This window comes from Notechis scutatus, chromosome 3 (genome assembly GCF_049901735.1).
Source record: "Notechis scutatus isolate UNSWTSFEM ecotype Mainland chromosome 3, rNotScu1.2, whole genome shotgun sequence".
Lineage (NCBI taxonomy): Eukaryota > Metazoa > Chordata > Lepidosauria > Squamata > Elapidae > Notechis > Notechis scutatus.
In genome coordinates this window covers 87,547,135-87,561,928 of record NC_142011.1, presented here as the reverse complement: position 1 = coordinate 87,561,928, position 14,794 = coordinate 87,547,135, and the positions used below count along the sequence as shown (strand labels likewise).

Sequence of the window (14,794 nt, the reverse complement as noted above, 5' to 3'; positions counted from 1 at the left end):
TCTTGTTGCTCTTTTCTGAACTCTTTTTAAAGTCTCAACATCTTTTTTATAATGTGACTAAAACTGGATGCATTATTCCAGATGTGGTCTTACTAAGGTTTTATAAAGCAGTACTAATACTTCTCATGATCATGACTTGATCCCTCTCTTTATGCAACCAAGGATTACATTAGCTTTTTTTGGCTGTTGTGGCACACTGCTAGCTCAGCAATTAAGTGATTGGTCCACTTGGACTCCAAGATCTGTACTCGTATAATTGTTTTTTCTTGCCTAAGTATAAAACCTTATTTTTCTCTACATTACATTTCATTTTGTTGGATAGGGCCCAGTGTTCAAATTTGTCAAGGTCCATTTGGATCCTGAGCTTATCTTCTGGGTTGTTGATCAAACATTTTACAAAATATACAGTTGCTCTAGTTTTTTTAGCCATTTATATATGACCATTGCTATAAGTAGCAATCATTGATGTCATTTTCCCTTCCAGAAATAACTCTATTGGTGCTTGATACATTAATTTTCAGATTCATATACCTTGCTGCATCAGATGTCTCTTTCCTATTTGAATTATTCAGGTTGTCAGGCAAAAATACAGCATTATCTATATGAAATAGTATTATACATTTATGTCTGCATCTAAAACACATCAAATGTTTGCACAATTATTCCTTAGGCATTGATTTATTAATGCATAAATAAACAAGAGGATATTGCACAACTTTGTCAAAATACTTTACTTCAGTCACTGGCCAGTATTACATATGGTACATATGGTAACATAAAACATAGGAATAAAAGATAAATGAAACAAAATGGAGTAAAAGAACACAACCAGCATAGGTGAAACTTTGTCAATTCATTGTGAACACTGAGACTCTTAAACTACTTCAGAAAAGAACATCATACAAGAAACAGATAAACAAGAAAGTGACACTTATTCCGGCTCCAAAGAGCTTGCTGCATACTTTCTCAGCCAAATTGACTATTAGTGTCAAATTATGCTTTCATATCCAGTACTTCGGTTTGTGACTTGTGACTTTGTTTCAGTGAACTGGAGAGCATTTTAATTGTCCAGAGTAGAGAAAAACTAAATACAGACCCTTAGAGCAATGCTTCAAGCTTTGGTTTATTCTTAAATTAAGTATCTATATTTCATAACTCTGCAGTCTTAATAAACAATTTATTCTTGGATATGGACTCTTTCACTGTTGCACTCTAACATAAGTAGCCTTCCATGAGAAAAAATACAATTGAACAAATGAAGTAGATTATAAGGTTTTTTTGAGTGCACTTCATATTAGCTGCTCATACATTTGGAATGCATTTAAATACTTTTTGAGAAAAATGAAATAATAATAACAATAAAAAATGAACTTCAATAGTCTTCACAGCTTTTTTCAATCAATGTTTTAAAATGCCTGTACAGATATTTATAAAAATAATTTCAATATGGCACAAAGATGAAATCCTCAAGAAAAAAAAAACCTGTTCCAGAAGTTTTGAGTGCCTTACACAAAATGAGCTTCCCTGTGCTCCAGTTCTTGCATCCGCTTTGGCCTTAATCTCTGATAAGCAGGCTTCAAGTCTGCAGGGGACGGGGTTTCAAAACTGGATTTTTGTTCCTTTCTATGTTGGCTAGAGGAATCCAAAAAGCTGTGATCAAGGCCAGGATTCACACCTAGTCCTGGCATGTCATTATGGATTATTGCTGCAGAACATTTGGATGCAGAACTCTCACCATTTGGTTTGGCATTATTGTTGGGTGATGATGGTTTATAAAATGTTTCTCCTGGTGGTTGAAAACATCTTGGCTTTTTCAAAGTAACAACAGGAGTAGAGGCTTCTTTTACAGTTGTGATCGGTCCTGTATATGGCTTACAAAGAAGTATGGCATTCATTGAATTGTTAACAAAGTTGCCAGATGCATTTAAGGCACATGTATTTACAGATTCTTGTGTTAGGTTTTCATGGATATTGGTCATAATCTTTGCTGTTTTTGATGTTATGTCATATTGTTTATATTGCTTGTCCCAAGTCTTTTTCTGAGTTTGTGGGTCATAATAAGAAATTCTAGAGCCAGCATTAACAGAGGGAAGTGCCTGTGTCTCAGAAATGTCTTCAATGACAGGACTTTTCCCAAGCTTGTCTGGGTTCAGACTTGCATTCTGGAAGTTTTGTTCGTTTAAAACACAAGAAGGAAGCATTGATCCTAAAGGTAAACTCACAGGACGTAAAAATGGCTTGAACTTTTGACAGCGCATCTGAACTTTGATTATTTGATGTTTAGATCTTATTAACTGATCACTGTTAACATCATCCTCAGTTTCAAGGTCATGCTTCCCATTGTCTTGATCTGAAACTGGAGTCGCTTTATTGTCTAGGAAGGAGAGAAATGTTTCAAGTGTCATCATCAAAATGTATTAATCTTGAATATTAACTAGAAAGGATACACATTTCAGAGAATCACATTTCTTGTTTCTGCCTCTTACACATTGTTGTTTTAAAACAATTATGCCTGAAAGACAGATTAGCCAACTCCAGAATCCCATTATATTTCTTGCATTTATTATGATTCACATTCCTCAACAATTTAAGAAGGAAGGAACTCTCCTACAACTGTTTTGCAAGAAGCTACCCACAATGGAATTTCATCTCTCCGGTTTGTTTTTGTTAGTAGAATGAACACAAACATTTTATATTTGTTTTTTTAACTTAAACTTCTCCAACTTTGCATTCTCCAGATGGAATCACTTGTTGGGAATTTCAAGTGGTTGAATTCCTAACATATCTGGACAGACAGCTCTCCATAGTTGAAAGTCAGGCTAATTGCAGAATTAACATGGTAAAACAATTCAAATGAAAGATTCTTACAACTAGACCCTACATAAAGATGTTCTCATAATTCAAATTTAGCACCATATTGGACGGGAACAGCCTACAATAATCTACCATAAATATTAGAGAACCACAATATTTAAAACATTTTTACTTATTTCATCATTATGAAAACTGAATATGATAATTAAGCTGCCAAAAATCAGATTGTCTTTCAGAAAGGACAAACAAGAGATAGCGTTTACAGACTTAGGGAACTCTCAGGCCAGACATCATGTTTAAGCACTATCTAGCAGCCTGCAAGCCTGCATAAATTGTGCTGTCTGCACAGTTAACCCTTATTCTGTTAGAGGAACAAGGCCAGTAAATAATGCTGTCCTTACAAATTTAATCTGGGGCACATATGGAAAGCAATTAGTGGATTTATCTGGCTTTCTCTTTCCTTCCACCAAGTATCACATGCCAATAGGAAAACCATTAGCTTTTTAAAAAATGTTGTAGGGCAGGGTAGAATTGGATGGTGGTGCTTGGAGATGGATTTATACGCCTGTTAAGTTGTCCAACTAACAGAAGACAAGTGCTTAAGGGGGGTGGGAGACGTGGAGTGAAAAAAAGAGGAAGCTTTCACAATGCTTTTATTTGATGCAACCTCTTCTCCACACTATGACTGTCAAGTGGGCTTTGAAGGAAGACTTAAATCCATGTTTAAAAATAGTCCAGATAAAAAGGTGTGAAGAGAAGCATGAGGTGAAATGAAAAAATAGGAAGCAAATAATCAACTAATGTAATGCTGCAAGCAAATCTTAGCATTGGCATTGAGTGATTTTGTAACCACTAACACTTGGAAAATGTATGTATGTATGTATGTATGTATGTATGTATGTATGTATGTATGTATGTATGTATGTATGTATCCTCCCTTTACTTTTATTATTTTTACAAATAACTCAAGGCAGAGAACATATACAACAAATCTTTCTCCTCCTATTTTCCCCACAACAACCCTGTAAGGTGAGTTGGGCTGGAAGAGTGACTGGCCCAAAGTTACCCAACCGGCTTTCATAGCTAAAGTGGAACTAGAGCTTACAGTATTCTGCTTTTTAGCCTCATGCCTTAACCAATAGTTGGTCCATGGCCATGGAGAATGCAACTAATATTTGCCTGCGTGAAATAACAATCATCAATATAGTACCCTGTGTCACCAAAACCAAAAGGCACCCCAACAGAAACATCCACCTGAACTGCAGATACAACTTTGTCGTAGTTATCAAAAAATACTCAGAAATGATAAAAAGTAATGAAAACAATGAAAAATGTGGCAAACAAAGTCCCTCGTTGGTGGCAGCAGTGGAAAATGTCTAATTAAAGCAATGACAACACAGCTGGCATATATCGATCTGATATTAGCCCATTCATATTTTTTAACACAAGTGTAATGTTAAAGACTCAAAAACCTGCATTCATGAGAAGATAGTACAGAACTAGTCAAGTACAAAACATAAGACTTGTTAGGCTGATGCCTCAATAGAAGTCAGGTGTCTGGAGTGTCCAGCAATCCAAAATGAAATGTCCATGTCAGTTCTCAAAAAACTAGAGTGCAGGGGATGTTCCTGCAGTAGTCTAAAGTGGCCAATAGATCCTAACACCACACCATACCAGCAACCACACTGTTGTTGAAGAATGCCAGATTGAATCTATAGAAAAAGTTGTGTAAGAAGAGTAAAAAAGCCTATAATGGTGGGAAAGGGAGAGGAAAAAAGAAGAGAATAAATAATAGCAAGGTAGATGGACTTAATTACAATGGTGGGGTGCCTCATTGGAAGATCTGAAGGACCAGGCTGAAGATAGATCATCCTGGAGAAGGTCTTTCTATATACCGTATTTATCGGCGTATAACACGCACAGGCGTATAACACGCATCTTCATTTTAAGAGGAAATTTCACCCCCACTCCCACCCCACGCGCGCTTCAATCCACAGTGTCCCATTCTGCCTGCCTGCCTGCCTGCCTTAGTTTCTGGTTGTTTGGGAGCAGCTTCGGCTGAGAATAATAACTATTCGCCTCTTTTACTCAGCCCGAAGCTGTTCCGATTCAACCATTAACGAAGGCAGGCAGGCAGGCAGAACGGAGCACTGCGGGCGGGTGGGCGGGCGGGCGGGCGGACGGGGTGGGGAGAAACGGGCGCTTCAGGAAGCTGCGGCGACAGGAAAAGCCCCCGCTTCTTTGAAGCAGTTTCTTCCTGTGCTGGTGGAGGAGCGAGAGAGCGACTGAGAGAGCTGACCCAGAGAGAAGGACAGGCTTGGTTGCTTCCTCCCTCCCCTTCTTTCATTTGTGTCCTTGATCCCGATCCCAGCAGCATTCACCCAAGGCTTCTTAACATTATATCGGCGTATAACACGCATACATCATTTGCCCCCTATTTTCAGGGGAAAAAGTGCGTGTTATACGCCCGATAAATCTGACTAGTTGCCACATGGTAGCTAAGAGTTGACTGTGAGTTAATGGTAGGCAATCAATCAAATTTGAGCTATTTTAATTTATGCACAGGATTTTGTTTTAGCAATATAAATAGTCCTTGACTTATGACCACAATAGAGCCCAATGTTTTTGTTGCTAAGTGAGACATTTTTAAGTGAGTCATGCCCCATTTTATGACCTTTCTTGCCAGAGTAGTTAAGTGAATCACTGAAATTGTTAAGTTAGTAATGTGGTTGTTAAGTGAATCAGACTTTCCCATTAACTTTGCATGTTAGAAGGTTGCAAAGCGGGATCACAGGACCCAAGGACAATGTAACTGTCATAAATGACTCAGTTGCCAAGCTTCTGGATTTTGACCATAGGGATGCTGCTACGGTCGTAAGTGTGAAAAATGGTCACGTCACTTTTCTTAATGTCCTTGTAACTTTGAACAGTCATGAAATGAACTGTTGTAAATCAAGGACTACTTCAACCTAATACGATACAAATGGGGAAAATGTTATTTTAAAAGCTATTAGTAAAGTATATATTTGTGTGGTTTTAAGTTGCAGATCTGTCAAAAAATTATATCAACTGTAGCTACAGTATGCAAAAAATAAGCTGTAGATGTACCACTTGAGAATGAATTATAATGCGCTTTTACCCTGAAATATCCTTTAAGTGTTAACTCAAGGTTTCAAGTGACCTTTTAATTTTTAAATATTTCCAATTACATTAACACCTTAAAAGTTGACATTTTTCATCAATACCTGGCACCAATTTAATCTAAATAAACAATTGCATCGGCTTTTAAACATATAATAATTCAAGAGTAACAAGAATAACTGTATAAAAATTCCACAGTTGTAAAACTAACCTGATTTTTTTATAGGTACAGTGTCATTTTCCAAAGCCAAGACGGAAGTAGATTCTGAAAGAGAATTTTGCTTGCCAAGACTGAGTTTTCTTTCAAGAGTACTGGTTGATTCTAAGAAAGAAACCAACAATGCAAGCATTTACTGTATATTTGCACACAAAAATCGAATATAATGTGGAAGTCATCCATGGAGATTGTTAGGATCTACCGTGTTTCTCACATAATAAGGCCGGGCCTTATTTTTTTGAGACCAAAAACGGCTGAGGCCGTCTTTTCGGGGTAACTTAATTTCCCCCTTTCATCCTCATCTAGAGCCCCGCGGGTCAGCCTCGCCACCAGCTGCTCTAAGGGCGATCATGCGGCAGAAGAGCTCCCTACTCCCACCAAACACCTTTGCTGCAGACCCAAGACCTTTGGCACCTGCCTCTGTTGCTTTCCTTCTGCCCATTCCACTGCCGTTTGGAGTGCCGTTGGAGCTGCTGCCGCCGTTTGGAGCTGCCTCTGCCGTTTGGAGCTGCCTCTGCCGTTTGGAGCCGCCGCCGCCGTTTGAAGCTGCCGCTTCCGCGTTTGGAGCACTACCGCTGTTTGAAGCACCACCGCCACTCCAAACACGGAGCGGCGCAGCTCCAAGCGTGACGGCGACTCAAGCGGCGCCGGCGGCTCAAGCGGCAGAAGCAGCTCAACAGAAGCGGAGCCACCGCCGCCATTTGGAGCTGCCTCTGCCGTTTGGAGCTGCCTCTGCCGTTTGGAGCTGCTGCCGCCGTTTGGAGCCACCGCCGCCGTTTGAAGCTGCCGCTTCGCGTTTGAAGCACTATCGCTGTTTGGAGCACCACCGCCACTCCAAACACGGCGGCAGCTCAAACACGGAGCAGCAGCTCCAAGCGTGACGGCGCACTCAAGCGGCGCCGGCGGCTCCAAGCGGCAGAGGCAGCTCAAACACGAAGCGGAGCCACCGCCGCCGTTTGGAGCTGCCGCCGTCGTTTGGAGCTGCCACTTCCGCGTTTGGAGCTGCCGCCGTGTTTGGAGTGGCGGTGGTGCTCCAAACAGCGGTAGTGCTCCAAAGCGGAAGCGGCAGCTCCAAGCGGCAGAGAGAGCAGCTCAAGCGGCAGAGGCAGCTCCAATGGTACTCAAACAGCGGCGGCAGCTCAAATGGCGGCGGTGGCTCCGCTTCCGTGTTTGGAGCTGCCTCTGCCGTTGGAGCCGCCGGCGCCGTTTGGAGTGCCGCCGTCACGTTTGGAGCTGCTGCTTCCGTGTTTGGAGCTGCCGCCGTGTTTGGAGTGGCGGTGGTGCTCCAAACAGCGGTAGTGCTCCAAGCGCGGCGGCAGCTTCAAGCGGCGACAGCGGCTCCAAACGGCGGCAGCAGCTCCAAGCGGCAGAGGCAGCTCCAAACGGCAGAGGCAGCTCCAAATGGCGGCAGCAGCTCCAAGGGCACTCCAAATGGCGGTGGTAGCTCAATGGCACTCCAAATGGCAAGTCCCCCACCCTTCCCCTATTTTGCATGTTTTAAACTAGGCCTAAATTTGGGGGAGGGGCTTAATTGATTTTATGCCTAGAAAACATGCTGGGTCTTCCTATTGGTGGAGGCCGTATTGTTGGAGAAACACGGTAAATACTAGAAAACAGGTTCAAACTGAACTATAGTAAGATTGAGCTACAGATGTATATTGAGATACCCCCTGTGTTGTGTTGCTCCTGAAGGAAGAGGTCCACAAATTGGGTTCCTCCTGGATTTGCAGTTGCAGCTGCATCAACAGGTAGACTATGGCCAGGGGTACCTTTGCCCAGCTTTGGCTGGTGTGCCAATGGTGGTCTTACTTCAGGTGAAATGACATGATTAGTGTGTCATGCCCTCATCACCACTCATCTAGACTAACCCTAACTTTAACTACAGGGGACTACCGTTGTTTTTCCTTAATGAGGTTGACCCTCTGGAATGGCCTTTCATATCACTAGTGATTCTAAAATAATTCACCTTCCGAAGCGCTCAAGATGGAGTTTTTCCAGATGGTCTTTTGGTATTGATTCCAGGTAGCAAATTTAGTCTAGTGGTTAAGGCATTAGACTACAAGCCAGGAGACTGTGAATTCTAATTCCACTTTAAGCATCAAAAGTCACCTGGGTACCTTTTTCAATCTCTCTCTCTCAGCCCAACTCACCTCATAGGGTTGTTGTTGTGGAGAAAATAGAAGGGAAAGGAGTGTTAGGTATGTTTGCCATCCTGAGTTATTGAAAACAACCATAAAGGTTTAAAAATAAAATATATAGCGTTTTTATTGCTACATTGTCTTTTGTTAACCGTTGAGAATCAATTTAGGATTGCAGTGGAATTTAAATTTGATAAATAAGATTATTTAAGGTCTAAAATATTTTAACACTGTTTTTTTCAATTTCACAGGGGCCATCTATATTTATCTCCACTAATTAAGAGACAGTTCTGGCTCACTGATGAATTTGTCAGTACAATGAAGACCCAGATTATTGGGGGGCAATATTTTTTGACTCTGTAAACTACTTAGAGAGGGCTATAAAACATTATGAAGCAGTATATAAGTTTAAATGCTATTGCTATCTATTGTAACATACAAACACTTACCTTTCACTAAAGAATCAGATTGGAAGGGAGAACGTTTGCTACCATCTGGTTCTTCAAAAGATATGCTTCTTTTAGTAGAATTCTTCCTCTTGACACTCTGTCAATAATAACAATAACAGTAGAATATATTTTCCTAAATGAAATACTACAAATATAATGGAATATTACAGATATGGTTCTTCGATAGAAACTCACTCCCTTCATAGCCAAGACTCCTCCTTTTCTTTCTTGAGATGCTTGTTTATCTTCTACTGATAAAATACTTTTAATAAAAAAAGAATTTTCATCAGATTCAGCTGCAGCTGATGAATGTTCCTGGGCAGTGTCAAAGATCTTCTCATAGTGAGTGATGAGAAGTTCTACCATCCGGGCTTGATATGGATAATCCACAAGTGAAGATAGTGAGAGTGTAGCATCTGTCTCACGTGGTCTGATCAAAGTTGGACCAAATATAATGCCAAGATTGCAGGCAGACATTTTATTTTCATCAGAATGTTCACTAACTCTGCATAAAAGAACAGACAATTCATAGAAGTTTTGAATGTACCAACAAATATTGCCAACTAACTTTAATCAAAACTTAATGTCTAGATATCTGAGGGACTACCTATCTCCAATTGTTTCTGGCTTCCCAATATATTCCAGGAGAGAAATGTGCCACTACTTCTCTCTGCCACCACCATTCCCTGCCTTTTGTGTATAACAGCCACTCTCCCCCACCCCCCCCCCAAAAAAAACAGACAGTGCCTTTTCTTCTCCTGGAGTTCTGAAAAGATCTCAATGCTTCAGGTAAGGGGTTAATGATGTGACTGACTGTTGTTATTATGATTGTTTTAATCCAAGCTTTGTTGTTTATGTTGTTAAAAAATGTTTTTATTGTTTTGGATTCTAAAAGTCACCCTGGGCCTTACAGGTTACCTACCATTGGGTAGTTATAACAATTTTAAACAAAAAACAAAAAAATGTATTGAATTTTATAATTGATGTTAATATAGTAAATATAACAATTCACTAAATAGAAAGGGATATTATTTTCATTACTACATTTATTTCTAGAAAAGTATATAGAAAAATCTAGTTGCCGGTTGATTCGGAATGCTCTTACCTGCGTAGATGAGCTAAGAGAAACTGCAGTGTGTTACGGTTTGCTGTAGGTAACAATTTCAGAAGATCTTTAATTTTAAGTATGATCCTATTCAATTCAATGCAAACTGGTTGTTGTTTGTTTAATTTTGGTCTCATCTGCTTCCTATCAAGTTCCTTATTAATATTCTGGCTTTCTTTTGCAAGTCCAATGAATTCATTATAAAATCGAGACAAAATCAAAGGTTCAGGGAGCTGAGGGAAAGAACACCAAAATCCATGTGAAATTTCATCTTAACTTTATGTCCTTCTTTTCATTTGTCCAATCCTTTTCTGGAAAGTTTCTGAATTTTTTTCTGCATAATTAGCATATTGTAAAAAATTCACATAGCACTGTTGATAGATTCCACTTCTTATAGCTTAGATTTTAACAACACTTCTATCTGTGTTTTTCAGTTTTACTTTGTTTAAATGACCAATTTTGTTTTATTTGTAAAAAGTTTCTAAAAATAAAAATCTGATAGTTGAGAGTTATTAATCTGGTTTATTACAGAACAAGAGAACAATTACAATATTTTGAATAGAAGGACTTTGTGAGTGGATTCATCCATTAAAGTCTATGACTTAGACCAAGGGTCTTCAAACTTGACAGCTTTAAGACTTGTGGACTTGAACTCCCAGAACTCCTGACTAACATAACTGGAGGAGGAATTCTGAGAGTTGAATCCACAAGTCTTAAAGCTGTCAAGTTTGAAGACCCCGACTTAGACCGTGATTTGACAAACAATAATCTCTGTTTCCCAGAAGAAAAGCAAGTACTATACAGGTGAATTCAGTTACCATGTGTATCAATCTGAGTAAGAGGAAAAGGCAAGTGAGAGCTTGCAGTTCAAGAGCTAAAAAGATAGTTAATTTAAGGAAGAGGTATAGAGTATCAAATATGAACCACAATGAATTCCCCATTCGGACTCATAGCCTGAGTTTGTATGATATATTTGAACCTATCAGCTGTTTACTAAACATGGATCACAGTGCACAATCATGACTTAATATTTCCCAGTTTTCATTAAAAAGAAGCTTTGCAACTGTTATGTTCAATACTGATGCTAATATGCAATCAGACACTACTGCAAGCTGTATTAGACTTTAGGAAATGATAGTAAGGGAATATGAAAGTCCAGGATATGTAAACATTAATGTAAGTAATCACTATTCACAAGAGTCGTATCTTTTTTCCTCCTCACAATATAGCCAATTCTCTTGCTTACAAAATATCATAACTTAAACAGTAACTTCCACTGTTTTGGTGCAAATAGTAAAAACTGAGGCATTTATTTTAAACATATTAACAGCTGCACCACAACGAACAGCAAAAAATAGTAAGAGGTATAATATTTGATCAAAGAAGCAGCTAAGAGATAAAGAGAAGAGATGGCATAATAGAATTTTGAACTGCAACAGAGGAGAATCAGGTTAATCACTAGGAATACACATGGAAATTTCATACTTATGTGTCACTAGAATGTAATGAAGCATTCGGATACTCAGTAATTTCAAAATGGACTTTTTATATTATTTTAGTATTATACTCTCACATTTATAGAGTTGCTGCATTAATAAAAATGACAATTCTTTTTTAAGAGTACGTTGTCAGCGTTAGCCTAAGCCCTATATTCTCACAGGGTACGTTTCACTTTTTTGAGCCATTTATTTCAAGCATGATTAGAGATATATTTTTTCTCCACGTGGGTATAGTAAAAAAAGATGTGTTTGGGTTTTTGTTATTGTCCAGAAATTTATTCCCTTTCATTTTCTTAATTTTTCCCATTTTTTTCCAGCTAATTTTCCCTGTCCACTTATTCTATGTTAATCATACTTAAAATACTTAAAATAGCTAATTTTAATTAACCTGACAAAAATCAGCAACTATGAAAAACCAATAGCAATCTAATTTTAAGAACGATTGTTTTCTATCCTTCCAACACAAGCAACAGAGCCAAAGGGCAAACCTCCCTGAATCACCTCAATACTGGAATTTTCACAAAACTCTACAAGGAAACATGTCCACGGTCCACCATAATAAATCTCTCAATATACAAATAAGAATAAAGAAGGCAATAATGTTTATTTACCTGGCGAAGAAATAATTTAAGGACATTACTTATATCATGCGCATTGAGTTCAGATAATTCTACCAAATCTTTCCCATTTTCAAATGATTGACAAAGTTTTTCAACTCTGGATTTGGCTCCATTCACACGGTATATCCCCTTAAATGTGAAACAAATGTCATTAATAATTGTAAAAACAAATTTTGAAGAAAAGCATTTGAAAACCAGTATGAATCTTTACCTTGACATTTAAGGCTCTGCTTTCAATTTCAGAGGTACACTTTCTTATGATGAAAGGGATACCATCTTGACTATTTTTAGAAACTTGAGTAAATTCTACCCCAAACAAATGAAGTTTTCCATGAAGCTTCTTATGCCCACACTGAATAGCTAAAGTCTCCAAACATTTTTTATGACAGGAAAGTGAGCACTAAAAGAAGCAGCAAAGAAATGAGATATTAAAAACAGGGTAAGGGCATATAGAACCTACTGTTCAGCTCATCATCTAACTTCATTTAACTTACTTAAAGCATTTAGCTTCTTTCAACTAGTTCACAGTGATTTGGTACTACTTTAAAAGCTTTTGAATAATTAACAGCTGCTTGACCATTTCTTTTATGAGCAAAAAGGCAGGCATATAAATGTACTATATATCCACTGTAAATGCAAGAGACAGGCAGCTATACGAGTATACCAGATCCAAAGTAGCTCTTAAACATGAGGCATAATGAATACTTCACCAACAAACCTTTCTGCTAAGCCTAATAAATCACTAGAAAGGAGAACCATTTATATTATCTAGGCAAATATACTGCCAAGCTGGTAAGATAGATAGACACTATCCTCTCTGGCACTTCAACCTTCCTATAGTAGCTTCACATCTCCATGCACCTCAGTCATGGAAACCATAAGGTATCAAATTATATGATGTGAATCTAATAACTTGTATCACCTACAACGCATTATAAGAAAGCCAAAAGGTGTTTGAATTTCCAACCTCTTCACATTCCGCTCCATGGAATACCACCAGACTATCACATTCTCTGCATTTGGATGGAGACCTCAGTTTCCGAAGTTTGTGTGTTTGTGCTGCCTTAGACAGGAGTGTGTTTCGAAAAGGTCCAGGAGTACTGGCAATTTCAACTGCTAGGTCATTTAAACCTTAGAATAAAAAAGTCTATTATTAGCTTTTCAGAGTGCAAGGAATACACACTAATATTTTCAATTATTATTTATCCTATGAAATGATATCCTATTAATGATGCATATAATGTGTTCAGTGAAGCAAATCTACCTATATATACCTATGTATGAGACCCTAATCCTGAGAAATTCTGTTTAGGATTCTTGTCTTATCATTTTATCATATAATGGGGGTGAAAGAAATTGCTCACAATTTCATATTTCTACTTTTGAAAAAGTAAAAGTAAAAAGTAAATCATACATTTCTATATATTTACTGAATCATTATTTATTGGTTTTGAAATATCCACTAGCATATCACCCCAAGCCAAAAGAACCCAAACAATAAAAATCCCTGCTTATTTAGTTCCAGCTCCTATCAAACATATGTCTAGCAGATGTATTACCCTTTTAAGCAGAACAGCTAAGCTTCATTTTTGCAGAATTCTTGTACTTACTGAAAAATGCTCTTTCAGCTCAACAAATATTATTTGTTGGCTTAGAAAAGATAAACATATCCACTATCTACCCTTCTGTTTCTAAGTTTAGGAATAAAAAAAATGGGGCTGCAAAATGTACTTAGAACAAAAGATGAACTCAGCTTAGAATTATATTACCACAGTCAGGTGAAGGTGCCTCTCTCTCATCGAGATCATCTGCAGATGACATGGTCCCAATAGATGGTGTACGAGGAAGTCTTTTAAAGTCACCTACTAAACAGCCAAGAAATTGACAATTTAAGCCCTTCTGTTGCATTTCTTTTGCTTCACTAACTTACAGCAATAATACTAGCATTGAAGAATAATATTTGTACCTGGGCTAGCAGATGGAGAATCCACAGATCGTGATTCACTGCTTCCTCCTGCACTTTCAGAATCACTGCACATTCCCCAACTTTGATTACCAACTGACCAGGATCTAAAAGGTGGTGTGTTCCGTATAGCTTTAAATGAGAAGGAGAAATAGGTTTAATGACTTCAGATTCTTCACATATAAAACAAATTTTATCCTGCTTCTCACAGCCCATATATAAATTGTAAAAATCAAAACTGGAGGCACCCTTCACCATACTACCGAAAGAACTATACATTCTCTGTGCTTGTACAAGCCACTGTTTTGGTTGTGCATGCTCTGCAAAGTGGTAGTTTTGCTGTATTCGTCCAATGGGATACTCTGAATCATAACTATGGCAGAACAAAGCAATCCAAGAAGCATTTGAATGCAAAACCTGAGCAGTAAATCAGAAATTTAGTTGTACAAATTTGCTCACAGGAAAGACATTAATTGACATCAAGTCTAACTTCTACATTCAGGTAGACCCCAATTATATACCTGGTGTACACCAATGAAAAGGCCTTGAAAACATGAGCTACCATTCTTGAACAACTAATCATTAGACGAAAATAGCCTCTATCATAATAGTGACAAACTTATCCTCAATAAACAAATTGAAATGGATAAATATTAAACACATATCTAATATTTATTATATTTAAAATATATGTTATTAACTTTCACATATTTCAACATTTTTCTACATTTACTGTTTGATCTTTGTTTCATTTCTTTGGAGAGGAATTATATTGTTCAGTTTCTATTCGTATTTCACTCTGGTTTCCTGACATTAATATTAATTGAAAAATTTTAAACTCTCACTTT

General features: G+C 38.0%; 1 protein-coding gene across 5 annotated transcripts in view; it reads right to left on the bottom strand.

Moving 5' to 3' along the window:
- Positions 1-713: 713 nt before the first annotated feature.
- The window catches only part of ARHGAP29 (Rho GTPase activating protein 29), a 49,086-nt gene continuing 35,005 nt past the window's right edge, over positions 714-14,794 (bottom strand). For 2 of the 5 annotated variants that reach the window (XM_026671838.2, XM_087960652.1), the window contains exons 15-24: positions 13,950-14,078; positions 13,753-13,848; positions 12,951-13,114; positions 12,195-12,383; positions 11,975-12,112; positions 9,865-10,097; positions 8,955-9,264; positions 8,760-8,856; positions 6,167-6,277; positions 714-2,374 (exon numbers count right to left, since the gene is read on the bottom strand). In XM_026671838.2, the coding sequence (XP_026527623.1) occupies positions 1,506-2,374; positions 6,167-6,277; positions 8,760-8,856; positions 8,955-9,264; positions 9,865-10,097; positions 11,975-12,112; positions 12,195-12,383; positions 12,951-13,114; positions 13,753-13,848; positions 13,950-14,078 (2,336 nt within the window). In that variant the 3' untranslated portion in view covers positions 714-1,505. The remainder of the gene's footprint in view (positions 2,375-6,166; positions 6,278-8,759; positions 8,857-8,954; positions 9,265-9,864; positions 10,098-11,974; positions 12,113-12,194; positions 12,384-12,950; positions 13,115-13,752; positions 13,849-13,949; positions 14,079-14,794) is intronic. The other 3 variants (XM_087960653.1, XM_026671839.2, XM_087960654.1) reach the window with 3 other exon arrangements.